The sequence below is a fragment of the Cololabis saira genome, chromosome 15, assembly GCF_033807715.1.
Source record: "Cololabis saira isolate AMF1-May2022 chromosome 15, fColSai1.1, whole genome shotgun sequence".
Taxonomy (NCBI): Eukaryota; Metazoa; Chordata; class Actinopteri; order Beloniformes; family Belonidae; genus Cololabis; species Cololabis saira.
This window is the reverse complement of record NC_084601.1, coordinates 13,438,894-13,454,618: the sequence shown is the minus strand read 5'-3', so window position 1 is coordinate 13,454,618 and position 15,725 is coordinate 13,438,894. Positions and strand designations below refer to the sequence as shown.

The window sequence follows — 15,725 nt, the reverse complement described above, 5'->3', positions numbered from 1 at the left end:
TCAATTTGAATAGCTTTAATACTGGTTTAATGTGCCAGGTGATTTCTCCTGTTAACTCGAATCCACTAACCCACAGGCTGCTGGAGTTTGGATATAGTTTAAAAGTAATGATTTGATTTTATTATTTTTTTTACTTTGATGAACAGTTTATACACCCTTGTCAATCTGAAGTGCATGCAAATCCTACATGGAATTAGAGCTTTATCTCCTTATGGGCTTAGACTAGATGCCATTTCATTCACAAATCAAGACAATCTTTCAGAAGGCAACACACACACACACACACACACACACACACACACACACACACACACACACACACACATATATATATATATATATATATATATATATATATATATATATACATATACGGTAGTCATATAGAGATAGATAGATAGATAGATAGATAGATAGATAGATAGATAGATAGATAGATAGATAGATAGATAGATATTTATACACGCACATTTGAAATTTCACAAAGAAAGTGTAATTATTCATTCTAATACATCTGCCAAAATATAAGGCACTATCCCTGTACAACCCATTATGTTTTTATTTTTCATTTAACCTTTATTCATGTTATGAGTATATTATATTATATGATGGCTGTGCCATCATACTGTCTTACTAGTCCCTTTAAAAGTGAATGGATACAAATTTGCAGAGAAATATAATTAAACTTACCTTTCTGATTTCTTACCCTGTATTATTATCATTATTGATAGTATTATAAGGTGAAGGTATATATATATATATATATATATATATATATATATATATATATATATATATATATATATATATATATATATATATATATATATATATATATATATATATATATATATATATATATATACATATACATACACATATATATGTATGTACATATGACATACTTCAATCATCAATCAATCAAATTTTATTTGTATAGCACCTTTCATCCAGGTACATGAAATTCAAAGTGCTTAACATTTTGACTGAAAAATAAGCATAATAAATACAAAAATAAAAACTGGGAGACCAATGCACACTGACATACAATATAGTTAATTAAAATGAAATAATGATAAAAGTTCAAGAATTAAGGCTAAAAAAAAAAAAACCAGTCTACAACAATAAAATATAATAATAATAAAAACATTACAAGAAATAGATAAATAAATAAAACAAATACCTCAGAATAATACTATAAGATTTGATGCCACATAAAAGCCAGACCAAAATTCTCATATGTTCTGGTCCTGTCCCAGGCTTGCCACATTCTGGTTGGAAATCTTTAAAACTCTTAGCACAGCATATAACACAACCATCTCTCCTGACCCGCTCTTAGCTTTGTTTGGGGCCCCCCTACAGCCTTTGACTTCTAGAGTCTTAAAGAATGTCCTTGCCTTCACCACCCTGTTAGCCAGACGCCTTATACTCCTTAAATGGAAACACTCGCACCCTCCATCTCATAGTAGGTGGGTGGAAGAAATTCTACTGGTAATGAGTCTTGAGAAGCTTAGGTTTGCCCTCAAGGGTTCCTTAGATTCATTTGAGAGGACCTGGAGACCTCTGCTAGGTCATATCGAGTCTTTGACATCTCTAGGTTGATGTGCTGACTGAGCCCCCCCTCCCCTCGTTTTTTTTTATTTTTTATTTGTTGTTTTTTTTTTTTTTTTTTTTTTGTTTGTTTGTTTGTTGTTGTTGTTTTTTTTTGTTTTTTTTTTTTCCTCTTTATACTTGGTTGTTTTTTTTTGTCGATGGGTTTGTTGTGAGTGCGGTTGTGGGGATGGGAATGTGGGAGGGATAAAGAAAAGCGGGGAAAAAAGGAAGGAGGGAAGTATTTCCTGTTATATTGCTGTACTACTGTTCTATTTCGTGAAACTACTTCCAATAAAAAGAATCTTAAAAAAAAAAAAAGCCAGACCAAAGAGATGAGTTTTCAGTCTACTTGTCTCCTGTGTGATCTAGTGAGTATGTTTATAGCCCCTGAAATAAAAACGGTCCAAATCATCCCCCCTGTAAAAACTGCCACCCCCCCTTTCCATCCCTTATGTCATTTCATCAATGAATGTGGTTTTACTGCTATTTCAACATTTAGAAACATCACCAGAAAAATAACACCAGAAAAATAACTTATTTGACAATTTTCACCTGTTTCAAGAACATTTTCACTTGAAATAAGTAGAAAAATCTGCCAGTTGGACAAGATTTATCTTATCATTACAAGCAAAACAATCTTGTTCCACTGGCAGATTTTTGTACTTGAATTTGTTGTTTTTTCCAGTGATGAGTCTTGTTTTAAGTGTAATGAGATTTTTTTTTACTAAAATGAGACATTTTAACTAGAAATAAGACAAATATTCTTGTTAAGATTTTGAGTTTTTGCAGTGATCCATTTTACTTATCCTGTGAAGGACATAGGCATATTGATAAGTTCAGAAAAGTGTTTTTTATTTTTGTGTTTTGATGTATTAGATGTAAGCCCAGTGGATATTTAAAGCTTACAGAAGGCTGCATTTAACTGCTGCTATGTCATTCCTGCAGTATTTCTGCAGGTGTTTTGGTCACTGCTATTATTTGTAATATATTATATTATTTGTACTCAGCACAAATTATCTGTCCCCATGTGATAAAATCCACCATCCCCCCTGATTGTTTTTTACAACTTGAGTACTGTACACACACACACACATATATATATATATATATATATATATATATATATATATATATATATATATATATATATATATATATATATATATATATATATATATATATATATATATATATATATATATATATATATATATATATATATATGGCATACTTCAATCATCAATCAATCAAATTTTATGTGTATAGCACCTTTCATCCATGTACATGAAATTCAAAGTGCGTAACATTTTGACTGAAAAATAAGCATAATAAAAACAAAAACAAAAACTGGGAGACCAATGCACACTGACATACAATATAGTTAATTAAAATGAAAGATATTAAGGCTAAAAAATAATCAGTCCACAACAATCAAATGTAATAATAATAAAAACATTACAAGAATTATAGAATAATACTATAAAATGTGATGCCACATAAAAGCCAGACCAAAGAGATGAGTTTTCAGTCTACCTGTCTCCTGTGTGATTTAGTGATTTAGTGAGTATGTTTGTACCCCATGTGTACCTATGAAGTCATCCTGGGTGTCTTTGTTGAGGACCACGCCCCGGCGGCCGTGCCTGGTCCTGCCTGGCCGCGCCGCCGTGCCGTCAGCAGCATCTCCGTCCGTCGCTACTCTACATCCGGGCGCCCCGTCAGGTTTACCAGCCCTGCGAAGATGGCGACTTCAGGGAGGAGTGCATTATTATCCTCCACTGGACCCAAGAGCTCCGCGGACAACCCCCACCTGGAGGAGGATGACGGCCAGGACCTGTGGTGGGTTGATGGGGGCCGGAGGGCTGGGTTGGCGGGGTTTGCAGCCAGGGCGGAGGTTTCGGGGACTGGGATGGTTTGACAGCTACGCTGCTAGCCAGGCTAGCACACTGGTGACACGGCGGCTCCCAACGCTGATTTATGGTCCCGCGTCACACCAACGCAGAGGCTACGGCGTACGGTGCGCGTCGCCGCGTACCCTACGCCGTAGGCTACGCACGTCGTTAGGCTTTAGCTCTGCCTTAGCCGCTTTCTGTCCGCCAGTGTTTTTGTGTGTGTGGATGGACTAGCACCGAGACTGAGACTGTGTAGTAACGGGGCGTCTCTGTCTGCAGGTCCACCATCCTGAGTGAAGTGTCAACCCATTCAAGATCCAAGCTACCGTCGGGGAGGAATGTCCTGGTCATGGGTGGGTATCTGGTTTCTGCAGCCTCCCTGTTGATCTGTTGATCATCCTAGCGGACACGTTTAATAAAGAAGAGTCTGGCTGGCTGTGGGCCGACTGTGCTTGTGTGGTGGGGTCTCCAGCTGGAGCTGCAGATCACAGGGACAGGTGGATTTCTGCCCTGATGCATGCACTCATGCACAACAATGCATCATCTTGTGAGAGCGACCTGCTCAGCTCTGAAAACCCTGCAAGTCATTCTAGCATACGGTGATCCCAGCTCTGGGAGGACAATAAAAGGACCACCGGGCTGTGATTTGTCTTTATACGAGGGCGGCTCTGCAGGGCTGCTGATGGCCACGCACACGCACAAAACACTATCCATACATCCGCCTTTAGATAATCCGCTGTCTGCTGCCCATTCCGGCTAATCAGCCAGCGAGTTACCAATGCTGCTGTGGAGCCATCCGCTTGTTATTATGCTGTCCATGGCAACATCAGCGAGCTCTGCTCCGGTGCATTCAGCCCCCCTGTCGGCTCAGGTTAATATGGCACCAGGACAGGAATGGAATGGATGTAGACTTGACCTTTTAACACTGGCTGCTATAACAGAATAGAATAGAATAGAATAGAAGACTTTATTGATCTCCCAGAGGAGAAATTCAATCGTGCAGCAGCCAAACACACACACGCTCAACGGTTTATACAAAAAATGTAAATAGAAATAACCAATAAATAGCTAAATAATAAAAAAGAGCAATATAAAATGTAGAAAAATGAGGAATGTACAAGAAAAAAAATAGTAAACACAAAAAAAACGGATAATATTTACATGTGCAAAAATACGTGAGGTATTTAGCGGGCAAAGGTTATTGCACTTTCAAAGAGACAATGTCATAATATCAGCTTTCACATTGGAAACAATGCCTAGATATGTGCAGATTAACAGTATATTATTTCTGGGGTATTCCCTCGACTAGAGGGGCGTTTTCTGCGCCACCAGTCAAAGGATTTATTTTAGGTGTACAAATTCTAGAGTTGCAACAATTTAATCATTTGTTTTTCATTTTTAGGCATTTAAGTTTTCCAACAATTTCATGCACTCAAATTTTCAAGTAATGTCTAGGGAAAGTGTATATTTATTTTTTAATATTTATTTATTTATGAGCTCTGGTTATTCAGTTGTAAATAACACATTTTTTATGTAACAAACTTAATATTATTGTGTTTTGCATTGTTGATTAAACAAAACAAGTCATTTTAAGGGACCATGTTAACTGGTATGTTTGTGCAGCTCTAATTTTGAGAAGTATGCAGCATGTGCAGGGGGTACCTTATTTACTAACCTTAGTAAATAAGTGTTTCTTAGCTATTTATGCACTCCTCTGACAGTGATGCTTGTGTTTTAAAAGTTAATAGTGGCGAATCCTTCAGGTCTCAGTATGCTCATATGACATGTAAAAAGAATGTTGTGATTGACTTGTACTTATTCTGTCACTGTCTTGATTTTTCTGTCTCAAGGTGAGGTGGGCTCTGGGAAGACCACATTGGTTGCAAAGCTGCAAGGGATTGAAGAGTTCATGAAAGGGCGTGGTCTGGAATATCTCTATTTCAATGTCCACGATGATGACGTTGATGGTAATAGCATATATAGCACTACTCATCACTACTATGGAAGTAGATTGTCAATGTGTACATTAATCTTCCGCTATTTTGTGTGTTTTTGTATATTTAGACCAAACTAGATGTAATGCATGGGTGTTGGATGGAGACCTTTACCACAAAGGTCTGCAGGGAGTAGCCATTCCCCTGGACTCTATTGAAAACACGTTGCTGCTCATAACAGTTGACATGTCACGGCCTTGGAACGCCCTGGACTCTCTCCAGAAGTGGGCAGCTGTTGCTAGGGAACACATCGACAAACTCCGAATTGCCCCGGAAAAGCTGCGGGAGATGGAACACAGAAGTAAGTCCTGCAGATCTCTTAGACAGCTAGTTTAAAAATAATAAATAAGTAAATAAAAACATAAGTCAAACCTTCCAGAGGGTTTGGTTTATAGGTGAGTATATTATGAAAACAGTAAGAATGTAGATATTTAGGTCTCAGAAGTGACTACCCTAAATTAAAATTTCTAACGTTTATTTACCAAAATGTCCTCCATGACTGACTACATATGCAAAGCATTGTTGTTGGAGAAACACAGCATGATAAGTTAAACAAGTCTTCACAGTTTTTATATTTAACAGAAGTAACAAAAGCAGGCTCCTCAACACCCACCACCATGTTCTAATGTATCCTGATAATTTCCTACCTTTCTCAACTTGAGCTCATGGATAAAAGCTCAGAGTTATATTTGTTGTAATAGTGGCCTGCAATACAGTGTCATACCCATTATTATGGCCCTCTGTTTCAAAGCACAGCTGGTTGTCAAGGAAGCTCTGGTTTCGATCTCTTCTTTGCACTTCTGTTTCTTTCTTTTTTCCTTCATCTTGGTGCACATTTCAGCGAATGTCCTCAGTGTTGTCTTTTACACTTGCACCATATTCAGCGCTAAACTGAGGTTGAACAGAAGGGATCTTTTAATTCAGACTGGGGCTGTGTCCAAAATTAAACCTTACTTACATAGTGCATTACATGGTATGACTGCTATTTTGTAGTGCTGTCGCATTTATTCACTGATAATTGTGCGGACTACATAGTGCACCACATGTGTGCATTGTTTTTCATTTTTTTTGGGTGTGTGTATATATATATATATATTAGTATCGTGCCCTATACATTTAATGTTTTTACTTTTGTTTTTTTGCCAGAAGCTGGAAATCTAATTTTTTTGCCACTCAGTGCTGCATCAATTTTTAGCTCACCGTTTAGCCATTGGCTGGTTGTTACATTACTGCAGCATTTCTGAGTGTATTTTTTTTTTTTTTAACAACCTGGGCCAGTTCAACCGATAACTTTTGGAAAAAAAGAGAGACCCAGAGACCAACAGTCCGAACAGAAGAAAGGGAAGTGTGTTAAAAAATAAAACTGCCTGTCGGGTATTTATTTTAAGGTATGTGTTTGTGTGAGCGCTCTTCTAGGGTTATGACATGTTTTAAGAGTCATTGAGTGTAATTGACATGCAAACCTACACACTGATCTCCAATGAGACACAACCTGTGGAACCTGTGGAGTTGAGCTACTTAATCCACTCCCTAGAACTGAATGCTATGAACAAGGCTGTAAAGTCATAGTTAGATAGGGAGCTGTGACTCTTTGATATTTTTACCAAAACATTTATATGTTTTATTTCAATCTTGTTTTTCTTCTGCAGTCGTTAAACAGTTTCAGGAGTACACAGAGCCAGGCAGTGGAGAGGATGGCACGCCGCAGAGGAGAAGTGAAGAGGAGGAGGGCGTGCTGCTGCCATTAGGAGACAATACACTAACGCACAATCTGGGAATACCAGTGGTGGTGGTCTGCACTAAGGTGTGTTCTCGTATTTGACTTTTACTGCAATGTCAAAACGTCTGTGTGTGTATGTTTATTTACCGCATTAGCTTACAAATGCCCCCTTGAGTTCTGACACCTGCTTCTCTTATCAGTGCGATGCCATCAGCACACTGGAGAAGGAGCACGACTACAGAGACGAACACCTGGACTTCATCCAGTCCCACATCAGACGTTTCTGTCTACAGTGTATCCTTGAAGTAACATAATATTGCTCCCCAGACACTGGTGGAAATACGAACTTTGCATGACCTAAAGAATGCAGTTAAAAAGAACTGCAAGAACTGTGCCTTATTTTGCAGGTTGTAGATGTAGATGTCATTTTCTAACCAGGTACATTGTCGCGTGTACTCCCCGAACCTTCAGCTCTAGTGATCAAGGCCGGGGAAACAACTGTGCATTTAGGTGAACTCCCCTCCAAGTCTCCTCTGATCAAACGAAGTAAACATGCGTTCCTGATGCATTATTGATGCGGTAGTTTAGACACTGAACCGTTGCTTTGCTGCGCTGCAAGCTCAATAAACAGATTGCCAGTCACTGCTTTAAATTGTTTGTCTTTGAGCAGGTTTTTCTATCTAGTCGGTGCCGAGTGGAAACCGTGACATTCGGGGTTCTCTAATGTAGTCCCTCTCCATGCTGCTTGCAGTTATTCTTCACCAGAATCAGTTTATCTTTAGCTGCACTGGTTAAAAAAAAGTATATATCTATATAATGTTGTTTTTGAGATCCTTGACAACCAATTCAGACGGCGCCTCTCTACTTTATACATCAGTGAAGGAGATGAAAAACCTGGACATCGTATACAAATATCTTGTCCACAGGCTTTACGGCTTCCCCTTCCACTGCCCCGCCCAAGTAGTAGAAAGAGATGCCGTCTTCATGTAAGCTCGAGAGTGGTTGTTTACTGCATCTTCTAGGGACTATGTGCTTTTCTAACCCTCTCTTTCCTCTATCAGTCCGTCAGGCTGGGACAATGAGAAGAAGATTGCCATACTTCATGAGAACTTCCAAACAGTGAAAGCAGACGACGGCTACGAGGATGTAATAGTCAAACCGCCAGTCAGAAAGGTACGTGCTCCCATAGAGCCAGGCTCTCCAAGCCAGTTTTACTGCTTCTATAATATCAAACTTGACTTGAAACCAAGTTTTGACTACATGGCTTTCAGTGGTGTTGGGTTGTTGCATTGTGCACACAACCTGGCGTGCTGGTCTTGTGGTAAATTGTTTTAAAGCTTCAGTGGTTTCACACTGTACAAGTGAGTAGGAACCACACACAAGATCCAACCATTGACTTATCTGCATAGTCTTAATCAACTAGTTAGAGCTGTTAAGCGTTATGACTGAATAGACCTGTTTTCCATACCTGGTTGTTCATGAAAACAGTTTCTCACATCCTGTCTCTCTCTTGAGCCTGTTGTGGTGGATGCTGGAAACATCACAAAAGCGTTGGTTTTCATACTAGAGTTCAGTCAGATTCTCCTCACTGAGCCAAAGCAGATTTTCTCTGCTCTGCTCTCTGCAAATTTTAGTGCTGGTATTTCTCTTCTGGTGTTTCTTCTCTCTATATCTTCTATTATCAGTGGTTCTAGCACAAGTAAATAAATCCCTCACCAGTGCCTGGCAGACCAACGTGGGTTTTTCTATGCTGATGGCTAATGTTGCACTGTTTTTTTTTTTTTGGTTGATATGTAAGGAAGATTTTTCTTGTTTTTTCTCTCCATATAATAAGACAGTTTAAAATTAAAATTATTGAATAGAACAAGGGGCAGTGTTATGTGTTCAACAACACAGGGCAGACGTACGTGCCTATTAACCAGCTAGATATTTTCAGTCATTTGCTGATAATGTTTATCAGTAAAAATGGTATCGCCCAATAAATTAATTATGAATTAATTATTTATTAATCCGTACAACTCAAAGGCCAATTTGATTCCAAATGTGTGCCATTTGTTTGCAATGACAGAAAATAGAATTGAATATAAGAATCAATCATAATATTAGGTGGTATGAACTTTAAATGAGCTTTATGAGCTTTACAGCCATCGCACTTGGCTAAACCCCGTACAAGCGTAATGGTGTTTTTGCAAAACTGATGAATTACAACAAAGAAATATGGAATGCAACTTAATTTTAACTATGTGTTTTTTGCAAATCTGACTCCTCTCACTAGATTGTTCATGAGAAGGAAATTCAGGCTGAAGATGATCAAGTGTTTCTGTTAAAGCTGCAGGTGAGAAAACATTGCAGTTGCATTAATGCCATTTAGTCTGCTGCTTGTGGGTCCACAAATAAAATCTGGCTTGATGGCCTTGGTATGTTATTTTTGTGCTAATTGGAGTGAGTGTGGATATTGTGCTCTAATTTGCAGACACTGCTTGCCAAACAACCCGCTGTGACAGCAGGACGGCCAGTGGTGAGTGCTCTTTCCTTTCTTTTTTTTTTTTTTCTCTTGGCACTCATTTTTGCTCATAACATGATTAAACCCCCCCTTGCAGTGTCTATATGTGTGAAAGAGGCTGTTGTTGTTGACAGGACACCACTACCAGGGCGCCTACAGGTTCTCCAAGGACGAGTAATCGCTCTGCAGCGGCCAACGTGGCAAACGCCATGCCACAGTCGGGTACGTGCAAAAACACTTTTAGTTTGTTGCTCTGTCACTGCATGAGCAATATTTCAACTTTAGCGCTTTAATGCTGCAGGTCAGACCAGTGAAGGCGTGCTGGCCAACTTCTTCAACAGCCTACTGACAAAGAAAGCGGGTACAGGACCGGGGACACCAGGGGGTGGCAATAACACTCCAGGAACTGTAAGGAAGTCAGGTGCGGGCACACTCCCTTTTTTTTAAAAATTTATTTAAAATAGTATATAAAAAACGATGAGACATTCAAGTTTTTTATTTGTATGTAAAAAATTATATTCCACCCTCCACCACGTCTCATCAGTGCTTCCATGTACACTCCATCATCTTTACTGTCCTAGTTTTTCTCTACTTTAGATGTGATCGTAAAGAAAATGATAAACTCCTCCACGCTCATTAGAAGAGCATGCACTCATCACCTCTTTGTTTGTAACTCAGTGAAAATGTCATTTCTTCCTTAATCACACTCACAGTCTTTGTGCAGTCTATTAACATTCATAATGTGTGTATGTATATGTGCTAGTCAGAGGATGCTGGCCACGTTAAGGTGTGTGTGAGAGAAAGATATTTCTCATCTATTACTGCTTGTGTATGGCCTTTATTTCTTTTGACCACCCACCCTGCCCCCCGCCTTTTTCCAACAATCAAGCAGGAACATTCCCGAGATCGATCCTCCTCTATCACGTATTTACTTCTGGTACAAACAGATGGGACCAGAGCTACGTTATTTTTGTGCCACATCCCTTTAGATTTGTTTTCAAAAAAAGAAATTGATGATTATATAATAAATAGACTCATTGATTTTTCATATTCATTGCCAGCTAAAAAAAAACAAAGTAAGCATTTCCAGCAGGAAGCCGAACATGTGTAGATGATCTCTTCAGACATCTGCATCATCTCTCCTCTAATATCCTCTCCCCCTTCAACGTCAACATTCATTTAAGCAGTTTTTCTTTCTTTTTCTTTCATAAAGTTAGTTATTAATTGCATGTTGCATTGCATTTCTCATCACTAACATTTGTCACAATCAATGCACATGATTCTAACTAAGGCTGGGCACGAATGTCAACATATGATGTATTTAGGCATATTAAGCAGTAATAATGTAGTGGTAGTGTAGTACATACCCGGTACATGTTATTTTTGTTTAAGGGAGCACATATATTTTTTTATTATTTGCCCCAAATACATTTATAATAAAGTCTATGGTATAAAAATGGGAACTTTCACAATAATGCTGTTGTTTCTCATAATGCAGTAGGAATAATTTATTGGCAAACATTTCTGTGATCTGACTCTCCTGATTTTTATAAGATATAATATCAAAGATTACTTGTTTCTTTAACACTTTAAAGAATGTTACTTTTTTTCTTATTTAATTTTCAGCTCTTTATTTATTCATATTTATTTTTAACTTTTATTTTTAGTTTCAAAATAATAAAAAAAATAAAAAAAGGAAAGGGGCCTTGGAGCCAGAGCTTGGGCACCCCATGTGGTTGAGTTCTTAGTAACAGTCCATTTGTACCATTTGCAAGTATCACAGCTTGGAGCTCTCACTGAAATACTAAGTATTTCAATTGTTGTTGTTCAAGAGCCTTTTTACCATCTTTCCTGCAAAAAGCGTCTAGTTTTGGTAGATGCTAAGGACATCTTGCATGCACAGGGCTCTTTAGGTCCGTCCACAAACTAACCATAACGTGTCAGTTGGGGGATGTTGGGGAATAAACCTTGTGAGGTAATTATAATTTTTTTTGTGCTGATTTTTTAAAATTAGAAACTACTATTTTATTAAGTAAATGTAATCCACATCTTCTCTTTTTTTCTTTTTTTTTAGCAAGGAAGGCATTTAAACAGTTTATTGCTTATATGAGAACAGCATAAGTTGAAGTGTGTTGTGGCATTCCAGCGTACTTCAGTAAGTGGTAGAAATTCCCCTGAGCACCGGCACCTGTTATAAAATGTAAATGAACCAGAGGTCTCACAAAGTTGAGAAGGCTCGCTGGCTTTCTCTTTTTTTTTTTCTTTTTTCAATAATGTGGTGTTGCAGTATCAATTTGCTCACTGCACCACCCTGCCCCCTCTTTACAGCTATAACAGGAATCCTGTGATGTTAGAATACGCAGAATAGGAGAGAAGCAAACGTGCTCTACTGTATATGACTATAATATTGGCTTTCTTTGTAAAGATGCTCCATTAACTTTCTTCGGGGTGCCAACATTTTTGCACGATTTTCCCTTTTTCTTTTCTTTTTTTGTTCCCATTTAGAATTGTATAAAACATAGATTATACCCAATTTTTTTTCATAATGGTAAATAGAGCAATCCATTTTTGGCTCATATGTTCACAGTAACGGAAATGTTGAGCCCAAACACCCAAATTACATCTTATGTACTTCTTTTATCTGGTAGTATGGTTCTGTCCGCCTCGCCCTCCTTCTTGACAGCGGCGCCTGCTGTTATCCTGACCACCAGCGGCAAATAAAACGGCTGCCTTTTCTTTTTGCAAATGAGTTAAGACACAATGAGAACACTGAAAGCACTGCAGCTTTCTGCTAGAGACAGAACTAGATTGAAGAAATTGCCATATACATCCATTTTAAATGATAAAATGGATGCTGTTTCACCCAGCTTTTATTTAAATCATGTGCACTTGCTTTTGTGCCTATTGCATTGTGACTTAACCTTTCAGTGCTGAAAATGGACTGCTACTTGCTGCATTGTGGAAGATGCTTGTGTGTTTATTTTTGTTATGATATCATTGTAATGTCTGTGTTTGTGTGCATCTACCAACAACTGATACAGGTTCCAAGCTGGGCCTGAGTGACGTCCAGGCAGAGCTGGACCGCATATCCAGTCGAGAAACTGACTCAGACTTGTCCAATGCCAACGACACTCCTGCCACCGACGGCCAGGACACATGAAGACCAACACTCCTTTCCTTCTTTTCCCCTCTCCACCTCAGTCACAGTTCGCCTCCCTTTTTCCCTTTACGTTCACTCTCCACTTCATCATAAGAGGTGGGGGAAAATGGGTAAATGGAGGGGTGGATGTAAAATTATCTTTCCCCATTATCTTTCATGTTCTTCTCGAGGAGAAGAACTTGCCATCTTTCCCTATGCCTTCCTTCACCCACACCTCGCTCCCATCCCAATCCTCTTTTTCCCCTGGCTGTTACACCAAGGACAAGTTTCTGTCACTGTTACATGCAAGCATATGGGTATATGGGTGGGGATGGGGATGGGGATGGGGGGGGTTGAGGTGTGAATGTCGGAGAGAGAGGAAATGAAAGATCGGTAGAAGAAGATTGACTGCAAAAATGAAAGCGAGGGCGTTTTATCCATCCATTTATTGTGATGGTATAGTTAGTGTTTTTACTGTAGGACATGCTGAGAGCGTCTGTTGAAGAAACTGCACTTAGGTCATATAGGGATGATTGTGTGTTTGTGAGGCAAGTCACACTTGACCGAAGTATTAAGTATAAAACAAAAGAGAAAAAGAAAAATGCTGAACAAACATACAGTCTTTTTTTTTAAGATGAAGGGAAAATCATTACCAGTATTTGTGTGCATGTTTGTGTGTATGCGTATGTGTGTGTGCGCGCGTGCGTGTGTGTGTGTGTGTGAGAGCAACTGTAAGAATGACACAGACAAGAGGAACATTAGGGAAGTTTTTTTTCCACCTTAAACTAGTGTTGGGAATTTTTGGCTGTTTGCATTACAACCAAAATGATAAACACTACCATGCTTAGACATTACAAACTCCACCATTGCAGCAGCCACATCTGCTTGACTATACACTACATGACAAAAACTTCATGAAAAAAAATATACTACAACGTCAAACTCAAGCACTAAGACTTGTTATGGCACCCTTGTTGTATAATTGGCATTTGAGACACAGCACTCAGCTCAGAGCCATACAAGACATTCAGTCAAGAAAAGACTTAAAGGATGGGTGGATAGCCGAGCTTTACTTGTACAGGGAAAAGCATTAGTGAATTAAGTTAAGTTACTGCTGGAAGGGTGGTGGACAGGATGGGGGAGGGTGGGGGTCCGCACATGGTTCACATCAAGAATGTACAGTCATTGTCTCGCTGATTGGTCCTGTTATTTCAGAGCTCTGTGATGGCGTTTGTATAATCAGATCTGTCAATCAGTCAAATAAAAAGGCGTATTTATTCGGATTCACCTGGCCTCTCCTCTTTTATTTTGCATTTATCTGACTATGAATAAGAAAGTCTATATTATAAGGATCTGTTTGGAGGGCTCACAGCTGCTTATACCTGGCTGGGATGAAGTCTAGAAGTGATGAGCACCTACTGCACCTGCTGTGGGGATGAGATGATGAACCTGAAAAAGGTCAAAAATTCTTAAACAATGCAGATTGTGTTGCAGGAACTGTTGTGAAATGCTATCTTAAGCACAAAGCTCTTCCTCAGACTTAAAAAAAAGGATAAGGAGTGGAGAAGAGCCACTTCATGAAGTGTAACAATTTCCCTAGAGGGTGTCATGAAATGTACTGATTGTTGCATAGTCAGTGGTTGCATAATTTTACTGTTGTGCATTAGCATTTGTTCACATAAAAGTCAAAGTGTTTATTGTACCGTGTGTAAAAACATGCATAATTGATTGTATTGGTAACCTGTAATTTCGTTAGAATATTGTTAATCAAAAACATGCTCATTATTTATTAAATCTGTGTACATTTGCAAGATCAATACATGGAATTAGAATGATCTATATGCCAGTTAGGTCTTTTCAAGTTTACTATTCTTGTTTTGTCATATGGTATACAAAGTTCTGACCTTTATGTAAGAATAATGCAAGCAGTGTATGAAAAAAAAAAAAAGTGTCTAAAAGTAAGTCTTTTCACTTTGGTGCACACCTTTTGGACAAATGTCTTTCTATTCCCATTCTACAGGCTGGCTTCATCTTTTGTAACTGTTCATTGTGTTATACTTCCCGGTCAGGTTTCTTTTTTATTTCCTGCTGTTACAACACTGGGTTTCTCAGCGAAACTTTGGACTTTGACCTTGTCTGGCCTGTAGCATGTGTCACACACATGGACTTGCCCTATACTGTATGAAAGGAAATTTTCCTTTTCTTTCATTCATCAAAAATAGTCAATTTTAGCTTTCTAGTTATCAGATTGCAATTCTTGTGTCTCTATAATGCTAGAATGATTTTAGCACAAAACACGTAAGTAAAAGTAATATGACTGACATTGGATAACAGGTGTCTTAAAGATAATTCCCCAAAAAGCAAATGTATTAATTAATTCCAAACTGTTAAATATTACTGTATTAAATATTTATTGCACAAAACAATCTGCATAATTTATTTAATGTATCTTAGTATAAAACTGAGGGTGTCAAAGGATGGATGGATGGATTGATTTGATGTTTTTCAATTTATTTTAGGTTCACCTCTAAGTAAACCTAAATTTAACTTCAGACGGGAGTGTGAAATATACTTTGCAGATGCAGGTTGTCTGTCATTGTCACTGAATTACAGTTATGACTTAATTTGTTGATTTAAATCAGTGAATTATACATCCTAACATCCTATTAAGTTAAATGTGTGTATTCCTCGGTCAATTTAGTATAAATCTAAAGATTCTGTCTAATCACTATAACTCCTGAACTCATTCCTTTCCAGTGAAAGCCATTCCTACACCTTTATTGCTATCCTTTTTTACTTTTTTGTCGAAAAGAAAAAAAGCCAGAGCTCCCAAGATTAAGTAATGTTAAAGCAGACATGTATAAGCAGTACTCGAGATGAGGGGGGA

At 38.3% G+C, this 15,725-nt stretch overlaps 1 protein-coding gene across 1 annotated transcript; it reads left to right on the top strand.

Moving 5' to 3' along the window:
* The first annotated feature begins 3,276 nt into the window (after positions 1-3,276).
* On the top strand, positions 3,277-14,121 carry dync1li1 (dynein, cytoplasmic 1, light intermediate chain 1). Its single transcript, XM_061742637.1, has 13 exons — positions 3,277-3,429; positions 3,762-3,835; positions 5,333-5,449; positions 5,547-5,777; positions 7,126-7,280; positions 7,397-7,490; positions 8,047-8,182; positions 8,258-8,369; positions 9,472-9,531; positions 9,670-9,714; positions 9,834-9,921; positions 10,001-10,120; positions 12,741-14,121. Exons 1-13 carry the CDS (start codon positions 3,332-3,334, stop codon positions 12,857-12,859), a joined length of 1,449 nt encoding a protein of 482 aa, XP_061598621.1. The 5' UTR covers positions 3,277-3,331; the 3' UTR covers positions 12,860-14,121.
* The last annotated feature ends 1,604 nt before the right edge of the window (positions 14,122-15,725 follow it).

Coding starts and splice junctions, on each gene's coding strand:
- dync1li1 (XM_061742637.1), top strand. CDS start 3,332: ATGGCGACTTCAGGGAGGAGTGCATTATTATCCTCCACTGGACCCAAG. Junction 5,778..7,125: donor GCGGGAGATGGAACACAGAA/GTAAGTCCTGCA, acceptor TTTCTTCTGCAG/TCGTTAAACAGTTTCAGGAG. Junction 9,532..9,669: donor TGTTTCTGTTAAAGCTGCAG/GTGAGAAAACAT, acceptor TCTAATTTGCAG/ACACTGCTTGCCAAACAACC.